We start from the raw sequence: 27635 nt of genomic DNA, 5'->3' as shown, positions 1-27635 counted from the left end.
TGTGTCGTGTCTATTCTTTTTAGGAGGGAATAAAGGGGAATTACCAGGAAACTTATTTTAGAGGCTTAAGCATGCCTGGCAACAACTTATCCACTGTGTAAGTTTAAAAGGGAAAGTTACTCTGCTAAGTTATAGAACTTGCTAACACAAGTTGGAATGGATGTTATTAAACAATATATCCTCTCCTGCCTCCCTGAACATTCCCACAGAGATGCCACACGAGGTGCTTTTAATCTTACTTTGCCAAGTGGGATCACTAAGGTGGCCTATTTCTGTGCCTTTCACAGCAGGCTAATCAGCAGAAAGACAAGCGAAACTCGTCAGGGATTGAGATCCATGGTATATCTTGCAAATGTCAACACATCTGTCTGTTAAAGGCAGAGTAGTAAATTCTCTTAAAACAGTGTCTTCCTTTTTGACCCAGCCTGCCCAGCAAAGGATAGTTAGGCCGTTATTCCTTACAGAAACTGTCCTCCCATAATCAGCAGCGAGCCATGCAGATGTCCGTATGAGTGGATTCTCTTAGGCCTCCCTCAGGGCAGCCCAATTTCCCATTGCTTGGAGGCAAAAAGGTTTGATTGACTCTACTGAAACTGGAAACTCTGCAGCAACACTCCCTGAGCCCATCAGAGCTGGCAGTATTCTTGCAACCATCTGTTGCAGGCTGTGTTGCATTAGCACATTAACACCCTGCTATGTCTAAATGGTATATGGTGTCCATTGCATGCAGCGGAGTTAACACAAAAGCTGGCTCTTTTTCCCCATCCATTAAACATAAATGAAGACACAGTCCAGAACCACCACCTTCTCCATGAGAGTATACATGCCAAACAATGGTTGTACTTCTACAGGGTCATAGTCACATATGCAGAGCCTGAGTGATCCATAACACAGCTAATGTAAAATAATCAAAGACAGGGTGAGATCCAGTCACCTTCCATTTAAGTGCTTTGATCCAACAGAGTCATGAACAAGGCTGTTGAAAGTTTTCGTGTAATATGGCTTGAACCATTTTTAAAAGAAGACCTGAAAGTCCAAAATTATGACTGCTGTTCCAAACCTATTGATGCTCAGTCCAGGATGGTGCAAAACAAGACAAGGCTTCTCCACCTTTAATAGTTGTGTAGAGTAAGAGATTTCAGGCAGAGGAGTCCTGTCCTCTATTGTAATTGGTCACCATAACTAAGGTGCAATATCACACCAATATTGCCTGAGATTAAGTGCTTTAAAAATTAGTGGGATTTAATTATGTGTAGACGCTTGTAGGAGTGAGCTGTAAGTCTCCTCATCATGAACAGGAGGGTCACGGCATGAATGGATTCATCACACGGTTTCAGGAAGGACTGTGTTGATTCTTTCACAGAAGCTTAAGAAAACAAGCTTAGGGTTCTGGGTTAAGCCCGTCAAGCTTTAGTCCCATTGAAATGAATGGGACAAGCTAGTTACCATGAGAAGCTTAAGGTTTGTCCACACTTGCCTAGAAAGCACAGGTCTGAGCAGTCTTCCACTTGTCCCATACTTTCTGGGCAAGGGTCCAAGCAGTTTTGCCTCTGCCCCATCACTTCCCCTGGAAAACTCACTCTTTAGCACTAAATTGAAACAAATGGCAATCCAATGAAACCAGATTGCCATTTGTTGTGATTCAGTGCTGAGCCTTGAGTTTTCCCAGGGGAAAGTAGTGGGCCAAACGGAAGTGTGCATGAGCCTTTAGGGCTCATCCAGACTTCCACTTGTCCTGCTACTTCTTCCCCCAGGAAAACCCAATCTTTACTGCTGAATTGGAGAAAACATCATCAAGTTTTCCCAGGGAAAGTGGTGAGGCAAACAAAAGTCTGATCAGACCCATGGTTAGAAAACTCAGGACAAGTAAAAGACAGCTCTGCCCCATGCTTTCTAGGCAGGGAACAAGTAGAAGTCTGGACAAGCCCTTAGTGTGGATCCAGTGCCTACAAATTTTCACCTGACCTCAGGTTTTCACTGATAGTTAAGTGGCTGCAGTGCTGCAGCAAAATCCTATAAATGTCTACTCAGAAATAAGTCCCACTATATTATGGGGTGGACTCCCAAGTGCATGGGATTGCAGCCCAGTCTTTTCCTAGCCTGGAGAAAAAGGTGGTGGGGAAAGCTTCACATCTTGACTGGGCAGATGAATGAAGGCAGGACTCCTGTGCTTTTAGCAGGAAGCTACCCTCACTGGACGTGGGTGGTGCAGTGAATTAAACCACAGAGCCTAGGACTTGCTGATCAGAAGGTCAGCGGTTCGAATCCCCGCGATGGGGTGAGCTCCCGTTGCTCGGTCCCTGCTCCTGCCAACCTAGCAGTTCGAAAGCACATCAAAGTGCAAGTAGCTAAGTAGGTACGGCTCCAGTGGGAAGGTAAACAGCGTTTCTGTGCGCTGCTCTGGTTTGCCAGAAGCGACTTAGTCATGCTGGCCACATGACCCAGAAGCCGTACGCCAGCTCCCTCGGCCAATAAAGCGAGATGAGCACCGCAACCCCAGAGTCGTCCGCGACTGGACCTAATGGTCAGGGGTCCCTTTACCTTTACCTTTATCCTCACTGATATGCCTTCTCCTGCACAACTATTAAATGTTCTTTTTGAAACGGGTCGCCCTGTTTGCATGCTTAATTCCTGCAAGTTATGTTTCTGCTTCAGCAGTAATAGAATCAATAACTTCAAAAGACAACAAACTTAGAGACTGGTGTAGTTTCTCTGAACCATGCTAATTCATTTCAGGTTCTTTGGAGAGGAAGGCACTCCCTGCCTGCAAACAGGAGGTTTAGTGCTGCTAAATCTTTTCCTTCCTGCTTGGCTAAGCAGATCAGTTTTCCACCCTTCTTTGCATGACATCCCTTTCTCTTATCCTGTAGAGCGGCTCAGAAGACTTGAGGCACACATCTCAGCTGAGGCGACAAGATTTTCTATTCCACTTCGGGTGGAAGGCTATCAGCATGAGAGCTAATCCCTCCGCCCATCTGCTTCTTGACGCTTTGTTGTTTGCCTTATAAGTTTCACATCACGTGCTACCAAGAGTGCAGGCAAGGCTATAGTTTTCGTTTGCTGAGCCTGACGTTATTTCTGACTTTTCTGTGCAGCTGTTAGGAAAACCACCTTGGGGCTCATCCCCAATTAAAAGAGATCTCAGTCAATTAACTGCATGATTTTATACATTCATTGATTAAATCTGAATAACTTTGCATACACATAAATAGTTGTAAAGAAAAATATTTTCCTTTTGAACTATGCATGCATGTCACAGAAAGCATAAGATTTTAAGATAGTGACCACCATATGCAGTTTTGATAAGCATTTATATTTTAAATAACATTGTTGTTTAATGTTGTCCCATTTGTCTGGGGTTCCTTTTTAAAGAGCAGACTTTTTTAACCTAAAGCCATTAATTGACTTGAGACTGCAATCCTGTAATGACTGGCATGTAAGTCCCACAGAATTCAATGGGATTTACTTCTGAGCAGATACAGTGGATTGCACAGTAAACATTGTAGCCCTTCCCTATACCGTTTAAACAAAATGATATGCAGAGACTGAACAGGTGAGAGTCTCTCTCTCCCCCCCCCACCCCCAACCTGCAGGTGCTGAGATGGGGAAATCTGCCTGTCACTGAATCCTCATGCTGGAGAAAATTTCCATTCCCACCTCATGCAGCTGCAAAAGGCACAGATGCCATCGGGCTTGTTTTTCATGCTTTATGCAAGTTGCCAAAAATACTTTTGGGTTTGCCTTGACCAGATTTTTTTATTTTTAAAAATGTAAAAATCATTCATGCACAATCCTACTCACAAGAACCAAATAAAAAATTGGAACATGAAGGGTTGAGTTGAAGTGGCTAGTGGCAGAGAGAGAGAGAGAGAGAGAGAGAGAGAGAGAGAGAATTAGTTTTGAGTGGCAGGAAGTGCTTCATGAAGCTGGTAGACTGTGTTCTTTCAGAGTGGCTTATCTACTTAAGCCATGTGGAACAGAAGGTGCATTCAGTTGTTCTTGCCCAATGGACACCTTCAGTTTGGTGTGACTTGCCCACCATTCCTCAACCCAGATCTTCACCTAAGGGGTAATTGTGGGGGTGTGAAACACAGAGCAGTCAAATACAACATTCCTAGAGTGGACATAAAAAGGGGGTGTCTGGACCAGCCAGTCGGAACTTCCTGTTTCCTTCTGGGCTGGGACAAACTTCCTCTATGTGTGACCAGAGGTGGGCGTGACCTCACCTGTACAGGTAACAAAACAGGACAGGGGAGGCAGCCATCTCTTTCTGTAACTCTATTCCTCGAAGAAGCAACATCTCCTTAGCCTGAGATGCTCTTCCAGCCAAGAGAGGACAAGGAACTATCTCCTTATGGGATAGATTCCACATGTATATATTTTGTAACCTAAGTCTGCCTTCTGGGATCCATCTGTGAACAGAATGTGTGGGTAAACTGTTTTATACTCTTTTTTAAGAGGGAATAAAGGGGAATTACCAGGAAACTTATTTTAGAGGTTTAACAAGCCTGGCAAAGACATTATCTGCTGTGTAAGTTTAAAAGGGGAATGTTACTCTGCTAAGTTATAGAACTTGTTAACACAAGTTGGGAAGGATATAATGAAACAATATATCCTCTCCTGCCTCCCTGAACATTCTCACAGTAATACTACCTGACAGCAGGTCATTGGACTAGGCCACGTGTTCCCCAGTCTTTCAAGATCTCATTTGTACTCCAGATGCTCAGGCCTTCTGAAGGGAAAGATCCTCCCTCACTTCCCTAGCTTGCTACACTGTCCTATGCCAGTGACTGAGCCACCTTCCAACCTAGGATTGCTCTTTTATCTACCTGCCACTAATTTTTTTTGTGAAATGGTTGATTTAAGAAGAGCCAGGTTAGATGCCAAAGACCCATCTCGTCCGAAGTCCCATTTCCAAACAGTTCCATTCGGAAGCCTTTGGCAAGCAAGCAAGCAAGCAAACTGGGTTTGCAGTGACATTACTCAGTCAAAGAAATCAACCTAGTCTCACCCCTGGGTGACTTTCATTTGCAATCCGATGGATCTTGCATTCAATGAGACTTACCTCCAAGTAAGTTATTATGCTGAATTTAATATTGTAGCATCAAGTAATCTCGCAAAGGAGCAGGATTAGTTGCTAATCAGTGTGCAAAGAGTTAACAACGGCATCCTATAGACATGTTGACTCAGAAGTAGCTCCTCTCGCCCCCTTCCACGGGACTTTTCTGAGGAGAGTGCACACAATGCATCGGATTGCAGGTTTTCCCCCCCAAGTGGGGTGGCGCAGGGGCAGGAAGTGATGTCAAATAAAACTAACTAGGCTCAATTGGAAGCATACGGGCGACACCCTACCCCTGCTAATTCTGCAACGTTATACGATCCGATTTAAAGGCAGGAGCTACGGAAAATATAATAAGCAGGTCCCTCTGGGGCGCTCATCGTGTCGAGCCAGCAGGCGAACATATGGAAACAGCACACGGGTGATGAGATCGGCGAAGAAAACCCTGCGTGGCTTGACATTTCTTACTCCTCACCCCAATGGCTCTCTAGCCAAGAGAGAGGAGCCAGGGGGGAGCAGGGCAGCAGGCGCGCAAAATCACCTGCAGGGTTTCTCTCGCCTCCTTCCAGGGCATCAAGCAGCTTTCTGCTCTGGCTGGCTTAAGGGAAACTACATAGAATCATAGCATTGTAGACTTGGAAGAGACCCCCAAAGGTCATCTAGTTCAGCCGCCTGCCAGTGGTGCCACCAGCTTGAATAAAATATGGGGGAGGGGCAGGTAAGCTCCGCCCCGCATAATCAATCACAAAACGCAGTGCAGGCACGCTATTTGTATGGACTGTGCTCCCTCAAATATTTTATTGTCGGGGGCGAAGGGAGTTGGCTCCTATGGCGCCTGCAATGCAGGGACCACAGCTGACGCCTCGTTAGGGATGAGGCTGGGCGCTGTCACCTCTTCGCTTGCTTTTCCCGCAAGATCCGCATTTGCGGGTCTGACTGGGCATAGGTCAGTTTCCAAGGTTCCTCCGCAGCTGCTCAAGGCACAAACCTTTGCCCGGACGGGAGCCCCGTTTCCAAAGCCTGGAGAGTTCTCGGTCCTTTTCTTCCCCCTCCTATCCTGCCAAACTAAGGCGATGCTGGCTTTCTCCTTTAACTTCCGATCCTGGGAGCGAAACAAAGCGAAACCCGTACAGTTTCCAGCTGCGCCCTGACTTGCTTATTCTCAAGAAATATACCCACGGCCACATTTAATGCACCCTTATGCCACTTTAACAGTCACGGGGTCGGTCCAAAGAATCCCGAGAACTGTAGTTGAAGGGCGCTGATCTCACAGACCTACAATTCCCAGCGCGCTTAACAAAATGCAATTCCCAGACATCTCCCTGGCTGTATAAAAGGACTCTGAATGCACGGGGTGGATGTGTCTCCCAGGCAGAGGCAGCGATGGGAAATCCTGAGATCCACCAGAGGGACCAGACCCAGACGAGGTCTGGAAGCCTGGCAGCCCCCGACCCACCATCTCGCCCATCTGGAACTCCTGCCTGCCTTGACTCTTTCTTCCAAGCCACCTGGAAAGAAAACCCTGCTGTGCATCTCCCAGGTCGCCGCTAAGGGAAGAGGCCGAAGGCCCACCAAGTCCAGCCAGCTGTTCTCACAGTGGCCAGCTGGTGGTGCTGTTAGTGGTTAGAGCATCGGACTCAACCTTGAGCCAGTCACTGCCTGGCCTACCTCACAGGGTTGCTGGGATGAAATGAGGAGGGGGGAAACCATGTAAGCCACTTTGAGCTCCGTGGGGGGGGGGGGAAGGTGGGATATATAAACGCAATATAACCAAATAAATAAATGCCCAAATAAAGGAAGTCCGCGAGCAGACTCGGAGCGCCCAGATCGCTCCTAGGAGACCCTAAGAACTCCCCAGTCCCCTCCTGCCCTTCCTGAGGGATCCTCGCCCCGAGAGATGTGGAGTAAGGAAGTCCTGTCATCACCAGGGAGCAGCGGCCGGACTTTGGGGGCAGAGCGTACCCACTTGAAAGAGCACGCAGGAGGGCCTCCTGAAACACATATTTTATCTTTATTATTTTATTTTTATTACATCCATCTAAAAAGCAATCCCCTCCCTCGCCCTGTAAGGCCATTCAGTCCTATGGAGACCTAACTGCGCCAGTGCCAGGGACCGGATTGGAATCGGAGCAGGTGCTGGAAGGAGAGGGGCGTTTAAACCAGGAACCCAGCCCAGTCCTTCAAGCTCGAAGCGCCATCCTGGTCCTCGAAGCTGAGCGCCTCTTTGCAGGTGGATGATCCCGGCGGGTTCAGACGCGCCCGATGCCGGACAGAGTCCTTCTGCAAATCGCACGTACTCTGCACATGCTCAGGAGTTCTGTTACTTCTTCTGTTCTGCCCAGTTCAGTCGTTTGCAAGCGCCAGCTTCTCTCCACAGAAGCGCTCTAAACAGATTAAACAGAAGAGGAATAACCTATGTGCAAACAATTGAATAATCCAGTCCAGTTCCCCTATATTTGTTCCATAAATTTCATGCATTTAAGGGGAACTGATCCGGGGTCTCGCTTCTGGAACTGCGTGGTCAAATGGCGATGCGAGGAGAGCGGAGCAGGCGGAGAGACGGACAGGAACACGGAGCTGCCCCGGCCCGCAGGAGTTCAACCGGTGAAGCTTCCGCCATTTCACTGCATTTCTTCTAGGCAGAAAGCTGAGTTTCGGTGTGTGAGGTTTTTAACTGAGGTCAGGAAACCAATTCGCTTGTCGCGTTCAGCTCTGAGCCTCGATCAGACTGAAAACAGAAAGGAAAGCGAGTGGCATAAACATTGTCAGGGGAAACGGCTAGATCGGGTCTTTGTCTCGGTTTGGGCCTATTAGCCAAAGGGGGGGGGGGGGCAGGATCTTGCCCCATTATAGCAGGCATTGCTAACTTCGGGTTAGCAATCGTCATCATCCTTTATTCTTCTTATCATTATGCCTGCCCTGCACCCGAGCATCTTCCACAGCAACCTGACACCCGGCAGCAGCTTAGCAGGTCATTTGTAAACCGCTGCCTTAGTGGTTTGTTTTGAAAGCAAGCGGTATATAATTTTTTGCTAAATAAAGTAAGTTTGGTTCTAGTGAAGAAAAAGCGTCACCTGCCGATTTTCTCCAAGCCAGGTTGTTCTAACAGGTGCGCGGGAGCACAGCCGAAAAGGCCACCATGAAACTTGGCAACCCTATAATTTGAGAGGCAGGACCAGTTTCCAGGAAAGGGTTCTGAACTTGGGGGATCATTGGGCGTGTTTGCAAATGCTTTCTCTACATTTTAAGGGAGTGTGGAGTGTGGTTGGCCAAACAAGAGAATTTGGCCTTAGCCTTCGATTTATTAGTACTTTGGATTAATCTCAACAGCAGTAATTTGTTTCGAAAAGGTTCTGATTAGCTGCCTGTACAAATAATTTTAATTTATACGTATGGAAAGCAATGGAGAAGTACGATCTGCTCGTCCCCTAAGGAGACAGCAACGTCCAGTTATTAGGTAGCCTGGCCCAGCTGCTTCCCCCAGCGCTGTGCAGAATGTCTCGAGGAAATCAGATTCTGGGAAACGCGTTTTTCTCGGGTGCCATTTCAAAGATCGCTGCCTGCTTTTGACGGTATGAACTGTTTTGGCGTCGCCCTCCTTCAGCCAGCTGAAAGAGAAAATATTTTAGATCTAGATCTCCCTACACCAATCCGAGCCGGTGGGAACTCGGCAGCTGTCTTCTGTGACCTGAGCCTCGAACCTCGGCTCTCCTCCAGCGCTAAATCTGTTAATGAGTCCTCCTGCGGAGCAGATTGAAGGCGTTTCCTATTAGTCAAACCCCCGGGATTAGAACTCAGAGCATTAACACATGGAAACCTGAGAGGCAGAGTTTGTTTTTTTAATGGCCGGTGCAGAAACTTAAGCCTACCTGGAAATCACACCCTCTCTGGGACCTGGCGAACTCATCCCAGATAGGCGGCGTTTGAGTAGCAACACTTGGCACATGCTCAGAGATGCTTAGGGCCTGTTTACGTGCTTCAGCAAAGATTTAATTTTAAATGTCTGCAACGTAAACTTACTTCCACGCCTTCTAATGATTTAGAAGCTATTAAATCGTTGTGTGAATCCAACGAAGATTGTTTAAAACCTTTGCTTTGGAAAATTACTTGAAGGGGTCGGGTTCCCTCTCAGCATTTGAGGGATGGTTCCCTCCCTTCGCTAAAATGTTTATAGAGTGATTTAATTGTAAAAAAAGAAAAATAATGAGGCCTAGAAACTTGAAGGAAGTGGGCGGTGAACCGAAGGACCAAGATGATGGCTACAGTGCGCCACTTTTGAGGAGAGGAGAGCAGTTTCGAACTTCTGTTCTAGTCAGATGAAAAATAGTTATTTTCAGAACGTATAATATGCCAGGATGCCTTTCAGGAATAGAAGTATTATTGGATTGAAGTCCTGTCTCATTCGTGGACGGCGTCGTAAGAAGCCGGTTTTCACGTTCCTAGGATTGCAATTTCCCCCGCCTCCTCCCGCCCTTTGCAGTTTCGATTCCTTTGCTTCGAATCCGGTCCTGGGCTGGGTAGAAGATGGACCGCGATCAACTAACTGGTAATTTGTAGTAGATAGATCTGCAAACGCATTTGGACTCCCGATTATTTAGCAAGAACGAAAAGCGTCCTCCCCTCTCAAATCAAGTTGCAGAAATGGGAAAGAAAATATAAAAAAAAAGACTTGAGTGCGCGCAGGAGTGATTTGTGTGTAAAAGGACTGAGGTCAGACCTGATCCCGAAAAGGAAGTCTTGGGTTGAGCATGTCCCCTGCGACACCCTGGCCCTTCAATCTAAAACAGCAGGAATAATCTGCGCCATCATTTTGCAGCTGTCTGTGACTGGTGGCTCGAGAGAGTGAGAGAGTGAATGGATGGATGGAAAAGTAAAAAGCTGACAAAGCCACTGTCCACTGCCGCACGTGTCACTTGGAAGTCAATTCCAATGGAATACTCCTTGCCGCAGGGCTGGAGGTTTCCGCGCAGTTGCTTCGGAGCACGCGATCCTAAACACAGCTCCTTGGAAGCAAATCCAATGGCGCTTCCGTGATTCGGCCCGGAATCCTCTTTCTATCTGAGCTCGGTCAGAAAGGACCCCTGTAGTCATAAGCCTACAGATGGTGTGATCCCAGAGGGTGCGTTTGGGACCGCTGATTCCAAGAACTTCGAGATCGCCTGCATTAGTTCCTCGCGGGGGCAAATTATGTAGGGTCGGGCCGGGGGACCTGTGGGCCTCCAGATGTTGCTGTACTACAACTCACACCATCGCTGAGACCTTGACCATGGGCCATGCAGCCTGGGGGTGTTGGGAGTTGAACAACATCTGGGGAACCGCAAGTTCCTCACCTCTGGTGTTGGTGCACCGTGATGGTGGTGGTGGTGGAGGAGGAGGTGGTGAAGATTCCATCCTACCCATCTCCCATCACTGCATCTAGGGCTGAAATGTCCTAAAACGACTAAGAGCCTCTTTGCCCAGCACAGCCCACTGGATACGCAAGGCGTAAGATCACCCTCTTTAAAAAGACTGGCCACCTGCCCTTATTTCTGTCCTCCCTAGGTGGCAATTTCGCCCCTTAGAAACAAGTCTGGCCCTTAAGATATATAGCTGATTCAGAACTCCCCGAGCCTTAAGGCTGCAATACTATGCGTGAGGAAAAGGCGCGATCCTACCCATGCCTTCTTTTTTAACAGGATTGACTCCCAGTGAAGTGTGCGTAGGATTACAGCTTCTCTTTCGTACGGACGTGCAAAGGCTTGGGCTGCATACAGAAAGAGTTTGTTGCAAAGCCAAGCACGCACCCGGAATGATAGTTTGGAGCCGCAATCCAAGGCACAGTTACTGGAAAGGAAAGCTCCACCGAACACCGCGGGGCTTCCTTCCCAGTAGGCATGCCTAGGAGAGGGCCGGAAGCTGTTGGTCTTTTAATAATGTGGCCCCGATCCTGTGCCCATTGAGTGCCCATAATATGAGCACTTGAAGCTCGATCCAACACATCTTGTACTCAGAATAAAGTTCCTATTTAAGTGAAGGGGGAGTTAGTTTTTCAGAATATGTGCTCGGAGAAAAGCGAGGAGTCTTCCGCTTCATCGCCAAGGCGCTGGCCTTCATCCCGTGAGGATGGCGATTCCTCAGATGAGTCTCATTCCCACCGAATGGCTTCATTATCCTGTCTGGAGAACATCTCACAAAGGAAATAAATGCAAAACGGTCGTGTTTTCTCTTTCTTTTATTTCTTTTATTATTATTTAAAAATGTCAACAGTGGATCACTTTTTTTTTGCAACCAAACAATAAATATTATTTAGCAACTTTTTTCCATTTCTTTATTTTATATAGATAATATATATAAAAAAATAAACAGGTGATAAAAAATCTCTTGAAGGTGACAGCGCTAAGAAAAGAAGAAGACAATAGGTTATTCAGAAACAAGCGTGGGGGGGGGGAGTGTCTCAATACTGCAGCCCCAACCAGTGCGGGGATCTCGTCTGTGGGGCGCTTTCGAAAAACCAGTTAAGTTTGATCAAGAAAGCCTTAAGGCCACGCGCCCGGAAAGAAGAAAAGGCCCTTAACACGCACCCCGCCCTTAAAGGTTTTACAGAACAAGCCCTCACAATCAGAAAGCGTCAGAAGGAACCATTTGCACCAGATCTGGCAGCGTATATACAAATCCGACTCCCCAGCAGCAAAATGCAGAACTTTCCCCCTTAGCTTGGCCGCTCTAATGACGCAGGCCCAAAGTGATCCCGCTCGGCATTTTAGCGTGGCGATCCTAACCAGCTTGGGCACGATCCAGTCAACATTTCTGTTGCAATTCTTCACGCTCAAGGACCTTGGTAGTAAGCCCTGTTGCATTTCGCCGGACTTATTTACATGCATGTAGGATCATATTTAGAGACACATGGAAAGTCACACTTTCCAGAGGGGCGGCAGCGCAGCGAGACCGACCAAGAGCCTTGTAGCAAGCCACGCACCTGAAGACGCAGTCTGTAGCCCGCCAGAGCTGATGCCAAAATCAATGCCTCGAAGGTGCCACAAGATTCTTCGTTGGCTCTCCAAGCTGCCTGACTCTGGTTGGATCGTGCCCCCTCTTTGGAACCACAACTCACTAGTCTCAGTGGCCCCTTCAGCCTAGCGGGTTCAGGATTCAGTTGCTGCTACCTGGAACTTAAACCAGCAGCGGAGCCTACTTGTAAGCAAATCTGCTCAGGTTCAGGTGGAATTAAAGTCCTCTGTGATGCATTTCCTGGGAAGTGAACCCCACGGATTTCCAAAGGACTGGACGTCCAGTTATAAAGTGTCCAGGACTGAATATTCCCCCCACCCAGGGAGAGAGAGAGAGAGATGCTAGGCTGCTAAGGCAGTTTGGGTACCTCTGGTTTGAAGGCGAGTGCCTAAACTTACTTGCGCCTTCTACTGTTTTTAAAGAACAACAACATACAAGGTTCCGAAAGCAATGCGCGGTGAGTTTACGCACAACAGGGACTGAGATCAGAGTGAAGCCAAGCGATGGAGTTCAAGAGGAATCCTGTTTCGCCCGGGCCAGCTTTCTGCAGCAGTTCGGCGGAGAAGGCAGAGGGGCTTTAGCGTCCGGGGTCTTGAGTTCTATTCCCTCTCCAAGTAAGTAACGGAGTCTTAGTTGGGGGAAGCGGCCGGGGAGAGTTGTTGTGAAGTAATAAAGGGTGGGGGTCAAGTTTTGTACGTCCTGGAAGGGAGAGCTTCAGTTTGTGGAGTCCAGGACTCTTTTTTTGTCCTTGGGGGTCCCTTTCGGCCCCTCTCCTTCCCACCCACCTTCCCTCTCTCCCGTCCCGTCGAGGCCTCTTCATTTGGCGTCGCTGGTTAATCTGGGCAGGCTGGCCGTGTTCATGCTGGAGACGTGGTGGTGGGACGGGGCGGGCACCTGGCACATGCTGCAGGGACACGGCATCCCTCCCCAGTGCTGGAAGCTGCTGCCCAGCGGGCCCGAAGCCGCTGCCGCCGCCGCTGCAGCAGCGGCAGCAGCGGCCGCGGCGGCGGCGCTCGACGGCGACTTGAGGAGGCCGTGGCTGGGCCGGATGGAGCTGACAGCCGACAAGCCCGCGGAACCGGGCAGGGAGGCGCTGGAGACAGCGGCGGGGGGCAGGATCGGGTGGTGCACGGCGTGCGAAGCCGGGTGGCCCGGCAGGGGCGCGGAATGGCCCACCATGCCGCCTGGGCAGGCGGCTGCGGCGGCTGCGGCTGCGGCGGCGGGGTGGAAGCCGGCGGCGTGGTGGCCGCCGTAGATCTCGCTGAGGAGCCTCTTCATCTCCTCGAGGGAGTTGGTGAGCATGAGGATGTAGTTGCGCGCCAGCAGAAGGGTGGCGATCTTGGAGAGCTTGCGCACCGACGGGCCGTGCGCGTAGGGCATCACCTCCCGCAGGCCGTCCATGGCGATGTTCAGGTCGTGCATCCGCTTGCGCTCGCGGCTGTTGATCTTCAGGCGCAACTGCTGTAGCTCCGGCTCCGTCATTTGCTTCTTGTCCTTCTTGGACGCCGACGAAGAGGACGACGACGAGGAGGAAGAGGAGGAGGAGGGAGACTTGAAGGCCAGCTTGTCTACCATCACCACCCCGGCCGCGCTCATGGCACTGCGCAGCTCCGCGCTCAGCTCCGCTGGTGAGTCGCTGGGCGTCGAGCTGGACACGGCGCCGCCCGCCGAGAAGCCGCCGCCGCCGCCGCCGCTCTTGCTCCTGGACGACACGAAGAGCTCATCGGGCTCCGGCGACGAAGGGCGGCTGGACACCAAGCTCGCGTCCGAGTCCATGCTGGTCCTGCAGGGGGGGAACAAGAGGACAGAGGCGCTGGGCGTCAGTCAGGGTCAGGTCAGCCCGAGGTGCCCCAGAAATCGAGGGGATGCCTTGCCAAGCTCCGGTCCTGTGCGCCGTGACTGGAAACGGGAGAGGTCGACCTCCCAGCCAATGTGCACAGGATCCGGCTGGAAAGAGGCAGCTCCGAAATCGCTCGCTGCCGTCTTAAAACACGCTCCCTCCAAAGGCAGCTCCGCGGGACTCACCTCTGGGTAAAGGTGTTTTAAGATGTGCCTCCCCTCGAGTTCAGTGGGACTTAAACCCCGGCACGGGCGCAATTCAGCAAAAGTTAGTCGGGATTGATTTCCATGGGAAGCAACGGAACGTTAATTCCCATCGATCTCAATGGGGCTTAGTTGTAAATTTGTCTGCTTCCATTGCTGGATTATGGCCAATTATGATGACATACTTACAAATCACAGTTTATCCCGGATCAATAAATTCCCAGGAAAACCTGTTCTTATAGTCTACTCCAGGTCACTCTGAATTAGACTATTCGCAGATAAACCACCATTGAAATAACCTCTCCCAGGTTTCTAGCAGTCATTAAACATCCAGATTGTGCATTCGAAAAAGTTTGGTTAAAACGCATTGTGGGAGCAAAGGTGCCCTAAGGGGGAACATGATGTGCAAAAATCCATTTGTTGGATTCTGAGAAACTGCGTCTTGGGTTATCCGCTTTGCTGATCGAGCTGCAACCTCCTTTTCCAAAACTCAAAGCACCCCCTCGGCTACCATGTAGTTTCTCACTTCCCACACCTGCCAAGCAACATAAACTAGAGCCAAAAGGATTCCATCTCCCTCTCTCTCTCTCTCTCTCTCTCACACACACACACACACACACTCTTTTCAATTCAGAGCAGTTTACCAAAACTATCCAAACCAGAAAGGGCAGGCTGGAGCAATCTGGAAACGAGCTTTCAGAAGTCTCCTTTTAAGCCAAATGGTCTTTGCATGCGGCCCTTTCTACCTAAGCAGTACTGTTCGCATCTCTCATCTAGACTGCACTCCCCGTTCTTCCAAGATCCCGCCCGAGCTTCCAACTTCGAACATCACAGGCAATACCATTTAAAACAACAACACCGCTATTCGGTTGTTTCCCTGCAACTGGCAGATGCCTGAGCGGCCACCAAGACACCAGCCCAAAGTTTATCGCGTGTTGCTTGTTTCCAAAGTCCCTCTTAAGACGAAGAAGTAGAAGAGGAAGGGGAAAAGCTCCACGATGCTGAACTCCGGGCAGCTTCAAAGAAAATTCGCTTGTCCTCTTTAAAGGTGGACAATGTGATCTTCTCCAGAGTTTAAATATTTCCTTGGCAATGTAAGAGCCACCCGCATCTACTTCCCCTTAACCTGGAATCACAGCCAGCCTCCCGCTGTTCCCAAAATTGACCAGTGGGCGTTTACTCGGGAGAAAGTTCCATCAGACGAACTTCCTTCTAAGCAAATGCGCGTGGCTCAGGGCCAGCGCGTCCAGGGAAGGAGAGAAGAACCGATCAAAGAAGCAGGCGCTTCTTTATGGGCGCTGGGAGAAGGTTGCGCTTGTACTCGCTCGCCTCCACCCTCCGAAGCGCACCTGGTTTGTGTTTTAGGGGATTTGCGCTCCCGAAGCGACCCTGTCGGCGAGTCTGCCCCGCGATGGAAAGGGAGGAGCACTTACAGTTTGCAGGGGGGATCTCTCTGAGCGGCCGGATCCTCTCCAGCAGCGCTGGTGGCTGTCCCAGAGCGCAATGAATGCAGAAGCATCTTTGCACGCCTGACTGGTGTTTTTATAGCCACCTTGCGCAGCCGAGCTGGGCCAGAACAATGTTATTGTCCGGGACAGGCGGCTGCACCAATGAGCGAGGCGCTGCCGGGGGGGGGGCAGCAAAGTGATGTCACGCCCGCGAATTCCGCTCAATGAAACGGGCTGCGAGCGCACGCCCCTCCTCGCTCTGCGGGCCAATGGCGAGAGAGATCGAGACCCAGAGACAGAGGGAGAGCTTTGTCACCTCTCGCCTGAAATGCCACAATGACAGCGCTCGCAACAGCTGGTGGGGAGAAAGTGGGGAGGGGGGGGGATCGAGCAAACAAGCCTCGGACCCGGTACAACAATAACATTTGGTGAGCGGTGCCCCCCAACTCACCCGGGGGCAGCCACTCCACTTGGCCGCCCTGGCTGGAGAGTTTTAATAGGGTTTCACAAACACTTGGGCATTTCAGACTCTTCTCTCTCCACCCTCCCTTGCAATGTAAACACTCACGGGTCACAATGCGACACCGTCCCGCACTTACTGAGCCACTTATCTTCAGCCCGGGCAAACTCCCCTTGCTCCCGGGACCCAGATCTCTCTCTCTCTCTCTCTCTCTCTCTCTCTCTCTCTCTCTCTCTCTCTTCCAAGGCGCTTGGATTGCCTTTTCCGTGGAGCGCAACTGGAAAGATGCGCCCAGGACCCTGCTCCGCTCCCCTCCGCATCGCCTCCTTCTGCCAGGAGATGAGGAGACCTTGCTCAAGGAAGTAGGCTAGAGAGCGTTTTCTCTTGTCAAACGTGTGGTTTTAAAGACCAGACGGCAACAACAAAAACAAACAAACCCAGAACAAATCAAACACCTAAGCTACTTTAAAAATATCTTTTAAAAAATTTGATCATAATACTCTTTACAGGCTTTTTTTCCTTTTAAAAAGAAACAAAACTTAGTACAGTGGTACCTTGGGTTAAGTACTTAATTCGTTCCGGAGGTCTGTTCTTAACCTGAAACTGTTCTTAACCTGAAGCACCACTTTAGCTAATGGGGCCTCCTGCTGCCGCTGCGCTGCCGGAGCACGATTTCTGTTCTTATCCTGAAGCAAAGTTCTTAACCTGAAGCACTATTTCTGGGTTAGCGGAGTGTGTAACCTGAAGCGTATGTAACCTTGAAGCGTATGTAACCCGAGGTACCACTGTAATTATTACAGCCACATCCAGGCGAGGGGTGCTTAGATCTTTAAAAACTCTATTAATGTTTAGTGTGTCGCAGGTTAGAAGGCTGCATATGCGACCTCCTACCCCTACACTTCCTACGCCTTCCTTCAGAAAGTAAGAAGTCTCGAAACGGCGTGCGTTTCCTTGGCTGCAACTCCCACGAATTTTAAATGGAATTTACGCTGCGCTCATCCCGATTCGCTGAGCTGTGCGGTAAGATCTTGCGTCCGTCTACTCCGAAGCAAGTGCCAGCGGGCCCAGTTTCAGTTCCAGTTTCATGGCTCTGTAGAATTTACAAGTGCACTTAAGGATCCACGTTCCCGAAAGCGCCTTGCACGTTCTACCCCTTTGGAAAGTGGTTTGCGCAATTTGGTGTCAAGACAAAACAATGCCTCTCCTATTTGTTCTTGCATGGTGGGAGGCCTTTGACAGGCTGGGTGGGGGGCGGTTGGTGGCGGGCAGAGGAAGACAGTTATAGATCTAACTGAGTCTTCCCACTCATTTGAACAAATTGTCGTCCTCGGCTCGCTCCCAAAGCCTGGCCACCTTTTGTTATATAATTTTGAGACTCGTGTGTTTCCCAGCTGGCTCGGGAAAGCCCCAATCATCCGTTAAAGATGCATTTAAAACTCAAAGAAGTGACGCGTGGAAGTGTGCTGCTTCTAACGGTTCTGGTGATGATCCATAACAACGCAATTAGATTTAAAAAAAAAAAAATCTGTCAGGAACAGGCTGGCTCCTCCCGGCCTCATTGCTTGGCTGTCTGCGTCAGGGAGTCAAAGAAAGTCCCCCGTCTGCCAGGCAGCCCTGGAAAGAAAGTTGGAGAGAAATAGGTTGAGTTCGAGGGTTGAGATGAAACAGGTCGACGCACCTTGGCTCGTCTGCAAGCTCACTTCTAGGCGCTCGACAGGGAAGGAGGCTTCCTCAGAAGTCTGTCCCCTGGAAATACGTGGGAGCAACAAATTTGTAGCCCTTCCGAAGCCAAGAGAGGCAGAGCGGTCTCGCCAGCGTCTGCGCTCAAGTCCTGGGGGGTTCAGTGAGAAGGAAGGATGGAAGGAAGCAGTCTTCACCACGTGTTTCCATCTTTTCCGTCGAGTTCAGTGGGACTCTTGGGTGCTTAATTTTGTCTGGGTCATGCTCAGTATAATAAGGACCGCACCTGGGTTGGAAACATCAGCATTTTCCTCTTGAAATGGATCGTGCGAAGAGTCTCTCCCAGAAGTCTTTGTTTAACTGGATAATGGATCCTCTCTCTCTCTCTCTCTCTCTCTCACACACACACACACACACACAGAGAGAGAGAGAGAGAGAGAGAGAGAGAATCCTAGATTCTGTCCTAAATTCTATAGATATTCTTTATGGGCCTACACGCACAGTGTCACAAGGCGAATCCAGTGAAATACGGGTACTTAGCTTTTACTTAATCCCACCAGTTTCTAACTCCCTTCACTTTTATGGGACTGGTCGATTTCTTAAAAGAGCAGTACCCCGCTTTAAACCCTAGAAGCCACTGCCACGCCTTATGTACTTGCTCCTATGGGGATGAGCTATGGCTGTTCAGGATCGCTGCGAACGATTTCTTGCACGTGATTTGTGATCCTCCCTTTCATTTTAGTTGACATGTTGTTTCACAACTGAGCCCCAGCCTTGGACATTCTCTTTGATGAACGCTACTTTTCGTTTTTACGCACAGGATCACCGTGCGTCAGGTTTTTATTTTTGGTGCGCCGTTGGGCTCAACTTTGACTGCAATCCTGTACACATATAACTAGGAGCTGAACTATCTGGGGTTTACCTTTGAATACACACGCATAGGATTGCACTGTTTAAAATCCCATCGATTACACCCGTCACCTTCCCCCACTGAAATGGACCGGACGAAAAAGTGCTGCCTCCTGTCCGACGCTATGAATGGAACAGAAGTATTTGATTATACAGAGGAAAAAAACGCACCTTAGATTACACGCGGATTCGAACCCTTTGCAGGGATATTTATTGCGCAACATTATTTTCGTTTTAGCGTCCATTTTCCGGAGCGGAGGAATTCAGACGGTCAAGGCCTGGTGACCTTCAGAGAAGCACCTACCCTAAAAGCTTGCTCAGTTGCATGTCTGCCTGGCATGCTGAGCTCTTCAAAGCACAGAATTTCTACCAGGGAAAGGTGCTAACCCGAGATGCGAATGCAACCAACCTCGATGTCATTTTGACTTCCTTCCTCCTGTCCCGTTGCAACGAAGACCCAATCGGTGAACTCTAATAAGGCTACAAAATCACGTATTTATTCCCCTTAAAAAGTAGAATTGCATTTATCCGCCTCTTTCCAAGGGGATGACTGTTCGGGATCTGGCCCACACACCAGCTTAACTTCGGCAGTTGCTCCCAACCAACTCACTGGGCCCCGACCTTCCCCGCCCCTCGTTTTAAACAGCTCCCAATCATTCAGGATCAGGAGTTCAAATAAAATGCACGGCAGTCCTTGGAGAATACAGCAGCTTTAAAAACTCCTCAGGACGGCCAGTTATTTTGCGGGAGGGTCCTCTATTTGGCTTACTCAACTGCGGAGAAGCTTCTTCGGTGTGATCACTGTCCCTGCTAAGCACACGGGCGGCCAGATCCACAAGCACGTCACGTCAATGGGGATGATTCCCAGGTACTACCTGTACTACCTCATACAGATGAGTGGTCTGACTTGGTCCAAAGTCATTCCGTTCTGGCTGCTATTCCAAAGTTATAAGGGGACAATCTCTTGCCGGGTGGTGCTCTTAGCGACAGCCAGGGCAGCAACAAGCCCCCGCGGAAAGAGGACTCTACTGTTGCATAGATTTTGTTTTCCAAATCTAATTGGATTTCTTTTAACAGGAAAGCTGGGAGTCCAACAGGTGAAGCTTTCCTCCATCCGGGCATTGGCGTGGCACCTGGTAATAGCTCGGCGGTCAGTGCAGCTCCCTCAGCAGAGTTGTTATTTGGTGTCAACAGCGTATCTCAGCCAAGAACTTAGCTGCTGCATTCGGCGCCAGCTTGTAGTTTCTGGGTTGAGCCCAAGGGAAGCCCCACAAAGAGCACATTGCAGTAATCTAACATTGAGGTTACCAATTCCAAGGCCTCAGAAACCAACGAGTAAGCCTCATTGAACTCATTGGGACTTACGGCCGAATGAACAGCGATGCAGACTCGAGGCATCCAAAGACCTTCGGGTCCCTTTCGACTGGCTGTTGTGCTGTTTTTCTAGCTAGCCCCATTTCATTAAGCTAGCAGGTCAAGAAACTGGGTATTACTCTTCAGCCGACCTTCTCTTCGTCTTCTCCACGCGTCGGGGATGGCAGAGGAAGGGAGCGCGTTGGCGCCCCCAGACGGGAGCCCCTTGAATCCAAACGACCCGAGCCGGGCGCTGCGTAAAGTTCTGGAGTTTCGACGTGGAAGGGAATCTGGTCGCTTTCAGTGGAACATGACATCTCAGGAGTCCTCGGTCGGCACATCTAGAAGAGAGATGAATCCGGGCCATCTGGCTGGGTTGCCAACTCCGCAGCCGGGGTGATCCGCAAAAGGGCTCCCACAGGAGCGAAACCTAAATGGTTCCCGGAGAAAACAGCTTTACGCATGGTAAAAACCACCTTTACCGTTTACCGAGGTATTTATTTGCCTTAAAAACAACAACACAGGATCGGTGGAAATAAGTGCAGATCTGATTCACCATCTGAAAGGGCGGTCAAGCATATGTGGGAGAGACATAGGAGCCAACTCCTCAGAGTATTTTTAAATAAAAATTTATATCCCACCCTTCCTCCCAGAAGGAGTCCAGGGCAGCAAACATACAAGCAAGAAAGCAATCAACACATTTAAAAACAGGCATAGGCAAATTCCAGCCCTTCAGATGTTTGGGACTACAATTCCCATCATCCCTAGCTAACAGGACCAGTGGTCAGGGATGATGGGAATTGTAGTCCCAAACATCTGGAGGGCCGGAGTTTGCCTATGCCTGTTTAAAAACATCTAAAGAGTGGACCCAGTGGCGTAGCGTGGGGGGTGCAGGGGGGGTCGGCCTCACCGGGCGCAATATCTGGGGGGGGGGGCGCGCTCGCACTCGCAGCTCTCTGCCCCTACCTGGCTCACTCACTCTCTCTCACTGCAGTGCTGGCTGTGCGAATCCGATCCGAGCCGCTGGGTCGCCTCCCACTGTGGAGGGGGTGGGTGCCAGGCGTGCGGTGCGGAGAGAGAGCGAGGGACTATCTGGGGGAGGGACAGTGCAGCGGCCGCCCAGCGCAGCGCTGAGCGCGGGAGAGAACCACACCAGACCAGACCAGGCAGCAGCAAGAAGAAGCTGGCAGCGGCGGCAGGTTAGGGGTTAGGGGGCGCAAATTACTTGCCTTGCCCCGGGTTAGGGGGCGCAAATTACTTGCCTTGCCCCGGGTGCTGACAACCCACGCTACGCCGCTGTGGACCTATTGAAATAACTGGATTTAAGTTAGTATTCATTTATGAGTAGCTTCTGTAAAACACCCCAAAGCAATGTAACAATAAAGACTCCAACAATAAAAACATCTATAAAAACGATTTGAAGTCCAATTCAGATACAGACAGCGATTTTTAAAAATCTCCATTGCTTGTTGGAAAAGAAAGACCACAGAGACAGTGCCTGTCTTATATGTAATGGAAGTTACAAGAGGGAGGTGCCAGCACACAGAAGTTTGATTTCTGTGTTGTACAGAACAGACCTCCTGATGGGATGGTATTTGCAAGAGACCCTCAGTTGTAGATGGCAGTGACTGACCGGGATCCAGCTTAGTTGGACAAGTTCTTCATGCAGGCGCCTGCCAAGTTAGCCTGGTTGGGGACACCATTCCAGAACAAGGGAGCCACCACTGAAAAGGCTCTCTCCTTTCTCTTACAGGGTGGACTCAGCAGCACAGGTGATGTGTGGACTTCTGAAATACTTTATAGGCAGTCCAAAGTGGGACTGACACGTCTCCCTATCCCAAAGAGCAGCTGTACAACAGATAAAAACTCAGGGTATTCAACACACTCACAATCGTGTAACTGTTTAACACAGCCAATTATTAAATTGCAATGCATACAATACATGTCAGTAAGTGTCCATTTTAACACAAGGCCTTTTTCAAGTCCACATAAGACTTGGTCAGAATTCTGTGGGGACACTCTTCATGCATAAAAAATTATCCTTGAGTTAGAATTGCCTACATACTTGCAGGCATACATCGATCCACAGTGATTTTTCAGTGTTTGATGGAAGCAAGTTTGGAGACCCTTTTACCTATACAGTGAGTGGTACCTCTGGATGCAAATGGGATCTGTTCCGGAGCCCTGTTCTCATCCTGAGTAAAACGTAAGATGTATCTGCATGTCTGCGCATGCACGGGTCGCATTTTGCCGCTTCTGTGCATGCGCATGATGCCATTTTTAGTGTCTGCGCATGCGTGAGCGGTGAAACCCGGAAGTAACACCTCCATTACTTCTGGGTTTCCACAGAGTGTAACTTGAAAATGCTCAGCCTCAAGCACATTTAACCCGAGGTATGACTGTATTGAAGACAGGAGTGCCTGGCGTGCTCTGGTCCATGGGGTCACGAAGAGTCGGACACAACTAAATGACTAAACAACAACAAATGACTGTATCTGATATAAAAGGCACCCAGGTTTCTGAAAACCGATCCTGTGGCACCTGCCCCCTGCTGAATCAACTGTGACATAGCATAAGAACTCAAGGAGAGTCATGCTGGATCAGGCCAAAGGCCCACCTGGTCCAGCATCCTGTTCACACACTGGTCAACTATAGGTCCATGGGAAGCTCATAGGCAGGACCTGAGTGCTTTCCATTCTGTTAAGATTCCCATTCTTCCTTCAAAATCTGCTGCCAGTAGTTCTCATTTTCTACCTGAAATAATTCATTTTCATGTGATTTAGTAAAGTTTGTTGAAATCAGTTCCTGCTTTTTAGTCCAGCCCTAAATAAAATGGGAAGAAAGGGCTCACTTTTGGATTTGAAACTGCTTACAGTGGTACCTCGGGTTACAGACGCTTCAGGTTACATATGTTTCAGGTTACAGACTCCGCTAACCCAGAAATAGTACCTCAGGTTAAGAATTTTGCTTCAGGATGAGAACAGGCCCCATTAGCTAAAGTGGTACCTCAGGTTAAGAACCGTTTCAGGTTAAGAACGGACCTCCATAATGAATTAAGTTCTTAACCCGAGGTACTACTGCATATCCCCTGCTCAGCAGAGCCAATCATTTATTTTTGTTAGGTAATCTAGATTTTTCAATAAGGCAACCCTAAAACCACGTTCCCTGTCCTGTGCATGTTTATTTGGAAGTAACTCCCACTGAGTTCTGTGGGGGGTGGAATAGACCCTCAGGCTGTTAGCCGCACCCAAAAAGAGAAACCAAAAGAAGCCTACAGTGAAAATCAAGGATTATTTTTAAAATAAATAAATAAATAAATAATGATTTAAGGAAGGGGATGTAGTGGTATCATGTCACACTGGGACTTAATGGAGTCCAGGATGACATTAAATGCATTAATAGAGGAACAGCTGAACTAAGAGTTGAGAATGAGCATATCAAAGGCTGTAGTCTGTATGACACTCCTGCTTGTATCCCATGATGTCAAAGGTTGCTGCAAATATATCCCTTGCTTTCTGGGAGGCATTGTTTGGGGTACTGGCCCCAGCAGATGGCCCAAAAACACACCTCGGCCGAGCAAAGGGGGACCACATGTGATGAAGCATAGATGTCTCATTAGCAAACAGGGGGAGAAAGCAGGGATGAGGGAGGGGGAAGATAAAAGGAATACACAAAGACATTTACATATTTACATTGTTTCTCCCTCATTTCAAATTCTCCTTTAGCTGAAGTGTCAATGTGCTTGCTTTTCTCCTTCTGTTTGTATGTTTACTTGTGCTAAATAGATTATGATAATCAGGCACATAAATGCATGCAACTGTTATTATGGCATTTAATCACAGAGTTTTTCCACTGGAAGCCTTCATTAGAATTCTCATAATCTCACTTGTTAGTGTAACAAACAGTAATAAATGCCAAGGAACTTGGATTAAGTCAGAGACATTCAGACATTAAAGGAGGAATATGGAAATGTTGTCAAATCTCTGCATTTATTTATTGAAATGTCACATAAATAGTTTAGGACTTTAAATATCTTACTCATTATGTGGAATCGGGAGCAGTGCAACCTGAAGACAGTAATTACATTTTTGGTGGTGCACTAGAACCATATGTCTCTCGCAGATTCATTCCAACTTCGTGGAACTCTAGGAGTCTTTAGTCCTTCTCTAATTCTGCTAGCAAACATCTAGCAGAGAGAAAAAGGCAAATTCTGTGGTGGGAATCAATAGGAAAAGGCCTGAAGATAAAACAGTATATAATCATTTCTTCTACTTCCACTCTTTAGGGGAAGAGCACCATTGCGTATGTAACCAAGATGGCACCACTAATGTACAGGAGATATCAGCCTACTTGAGGGAAAAGTAAAAAAAATCCCGTATTTTTCCGTGTATAACATGCCCCCCGTGTATAAGACGCTCTCTATTTTGGGGGACTCAAAATTAAGAAAATGGGGGGAGATTGCCCCCAAGTATAAGACTACCCCCCTTTTAACATTATTTTTTAGTTAAAAAAAAAATCCTAGTCTTATACACGGGAAAGTGTGGTAATAATTGGGGGTCAAAGCCCCTTTTTGGGTTTCTCACAAATCACCCAGTCACCTACCAGTAGATTCTCATCTACTTTCTGCCTACTTTTCTCTATTGAAAGGTAAGGAGGGGAGGAAGGGCTGTAGGGCAAAGATCTCCTAGGAAATTCTGTACACAGCTTACTGAAATGTACTCATTTGCAAAGCCCTGCTCATTTCAATGAGTCCTGCACAAGCAAGTCTTCCACCTGAATTGAACAGATCATTAAAAAATTGACAACACCCAGTCACCTCCGTACTTGCCCAGCTCCAGCAACCAGATGAAACCCAAATGAAAGGATCTTAGGCTCCATTCAAGTGTGCAGAGGAGGCGTGCGGCAAACTCCTCCTACAGGCTGAACCACTTCAGCATGCATGAAGGGGAATCACTTGAACATGATGCTCCCTATTTCCATAAGATGCTGAACTTTAGGTTACAGCTGATCTCCCAGGAAAGAAGATCCTCTCAGATTATGGGCTGGCCACTGGACCACTCCATTTTCTATGTGGCCAGGTCTAATAGTTCAAGCAATTCAGAGACCATATTCCACAAGAGCAATTAAACTCCCTCTTCATTTTCATGCAATTTCTTTAAAGCCAGGGAAGCTCTGTTACAGCAGAACCTCACAATATTTTTAGAATTTATTAATTTGCGAAGGATAAAAAAAATAGGGTAAGAGTGAAAGATAACTGCATCTTATTTGTCAGATCACTTAACTTCCAGTTTCAATGGAACTTATGCAGGAAGTCGTCTCTGTGGATTCCGTGTTCCGGTAACAGAACAATAATATGGTAGCCTAGCAAGAACATCTAGCACTGAGCCATTTACAGGGTAATCCTGCACACATCTACTCAGAAATAATAAACCTGGCTTAAATCTTCACATGGATTACTGTAATATTTCCCTCCCTGCCCTTCTCTCCACTTCTCTCTTCATTAGTCATTTCAAATAACCTCCGACAAAACCACCTCTCTGCCTTTGAGAGAGATTAAATTTGCTTAAAACCTGAAGGATGCTGTGTATGTACAGTGTAAGACTGTAAGTCCATTGGGCAGAGGCTGTACCTTTTCAGTATGACAACATGTAGCACATTGTTGCATACACAGAACAGTCTATATGTGTGTGTGCATATATATCTAGATCTAGATCTAGATATACCGTGGTACCTCAGGTTACAGATGCTTCAGGTTACATACGCTTCAGGTTACAGACTCCGCTAACCCAGAAAGAATTTTGCTTCAGGATGAGAACAGAAATTGTGCTCCGGCGGTGCAGCAGCAGCAGGAGGCCCCATTAGCTAAAGTGGTGCTTCAGGTTAAGAACAGTTTCAGGTTAAGAACGGACCTCCGGAACGAATTAAGTACTTAACCCGAGGTACCACTGTATAGTGTTGGTGATGACTGTGAAAAAAGGATGCAGGGGTCCTCCAATGTTTTTCTGACAAACAGAGATTTTCTTTGCTGCTGTTTCTTAAAAAGAAAAAAAAAATCTATACAGCAAACCCACAACTTACGCACATTTAACTTGTGCTCATTAAGCTTTATGCGCTTGGTAAAAAATGTAAAAATAAAAAAAGGGGAGGGGGGCATCTAGGAAAAAACTTTGGCAATCCCTCGCTTTTGCACCCAATGTGTTTTCATTTATGCACGATTTTGGCTTTAGGCACGATCCCCAAAGCCCAGTCCCCAAGAAAGTTGAGGGCTTACTGCATATAAATTAAATCTTGCCTTCTCAATTAAGTCCATGGCATTTTAAGATATTGAGTCTATACAGCCGCACGTTCTCTCTTTCTGGATTTGCTAGGAACCTGAACATAGGAAGGCACGGTATACCAAGCCAGACCCATGTAGCTGTCTACACTGACTGGCAGTGGTTCATGATTTCAGGAAGGAGCCTCTTCCAGCCCTACCAGGAGATGCCACAGATTAGTACATTTTGTAGGTAAGGTAGATGCTCTAGTACCACTGAGCCACATCCCTCGCCAAAGGGTTGATGGTTGCTTTAAAGAAGATGGGGAACCTCTGGCCTCAGTGTCAAATGAAGTCCTGAAGGCCTTTTGGTCTGATCACTGGGACTCTCTCCAGGCTGCTGAAGAATCCATGGAGTCTCCCCCCTTCTGCTGCGACCAGCTCCCCTCTCCCATGTCTCTCAGGACACACAAAGAAATGAAGAGGGCAGAGCAACGAAAGGCAAGATGATGGAGCCATTGGCTGCTGGGGAAGGAACAGGGGGAGGAGCCTTAGAGAGCTTTCAGTCCCCACAACTGCTTCATAGAGGCAAGACCTACAGTGGTACCTTGGGTTACAGACACTTCAGGTTACAGACTCCGCTAACCCAGAAATAGTACCTTGGGTTAAGAACTTTGCTTCAGGATGAGAACAGAAATCGCGCAGCGGCAGTGGGAGGCCCCATTAGCTAAAGTGGTACCTCAGGTTAAGAACAGTTTCAGGTTAAGAACGGACCTCCAGAACAAATTAAGTTCTTAACCCGAGGTACCACTGTACTAGGAAAGGCTGCTGTGACCACTAGGACTTAGCTGTTTGTGTTGTTGTTTTTTGAATAAAGAGTGAACTTCACTGACATTTACAGATGGGTAGCCGTGTTGGTCTGCCATAGTCGAAATAAAAAAATTCCTTCCTGTAGCACCTTAAAGACCAACTAAGTTAGTTCTTGGTATAAGCTTTCGTGTGCATGCACACTTCTTCAGATACACTGAAGAAGTGTGCATGCACACGAAAGCTTATACCAAGAACTAACTTAGTTGGTCTTTAAGGTGCTACAGGAAGGAATTTTTTTATTTCACTGACATTGGGTGCTTTATTGCTGACCTATGCCTGACTCTAGCTCCTGACAGTATCTCAATATACATACTCTTTTCCTCTCCAGCTCTGGGATGAATTTAAACCACACCACATAAAACAACTTCCAGCAGGTGGGAGGAGTCTGTATGTGAGCCTTCCATGCCAAAAAGCTTGTGTTTTCTTCTCTTCCTCCCTCTGTTCAGGCAAGCTAGAATCTGACTTACCCTCTGGGAACCAGAAGACTAGAGGGATTTGTGGGATGAACAGGCCTGGCTGAGAATGTCGAGATCTCAGTCACATATGACTGTGGCGATAGGCACATGCCATAGA

At 48.3% G+C, this 27635-nt stretch overlaps 1 protein-coding gene across 1 annotated transcript; it reads right to left on the bottom strand.

Moving 5' to 3' along the window:
* Positions 1 to 11488: 11488 nt before the first annotated feature.
* Positions 11489 to 15642, bottom strand: OLIG2 (oligodendrocyte transcription factor 2). Its single transcript, XM_081002554.1, has 2 exons — positions 15523 to 15642; positions 11489 to 13829 (listed from the first exon to the last, which is right to left on the bottom strand). Exons 1-2 carry the CDS (start codon positions 15606 to 15608, stop codon positions 12863 to 12865), a joined length of 1053 nt encoding a protein of 350 aa, XP_080858680.1. The 5' UTR covers positions 15609 to 15642; the 3' UTR covers positions 11489 to 12862.
* Positions 15643 to 27635: the final 11993 nt, after the last annotated feature.

Source organism: Podarcis pityusensis (genome assembly GCF_964106645.2).
Source record: "Podarcis pityusensis genome assembly, chromosome: 4".
In the NCBI taxonomy this organism is placed as follows: Eukaryota; Metazoa; Chordata; class Lepidosauria; order Squamata; family Lacertidae; genus Podarcis; species Podarcis pityusensis.
Note: the sequence above shows the minus strand (reverse complement) of the source record. Positions and strands in the feature narration are given on the sequence as shown.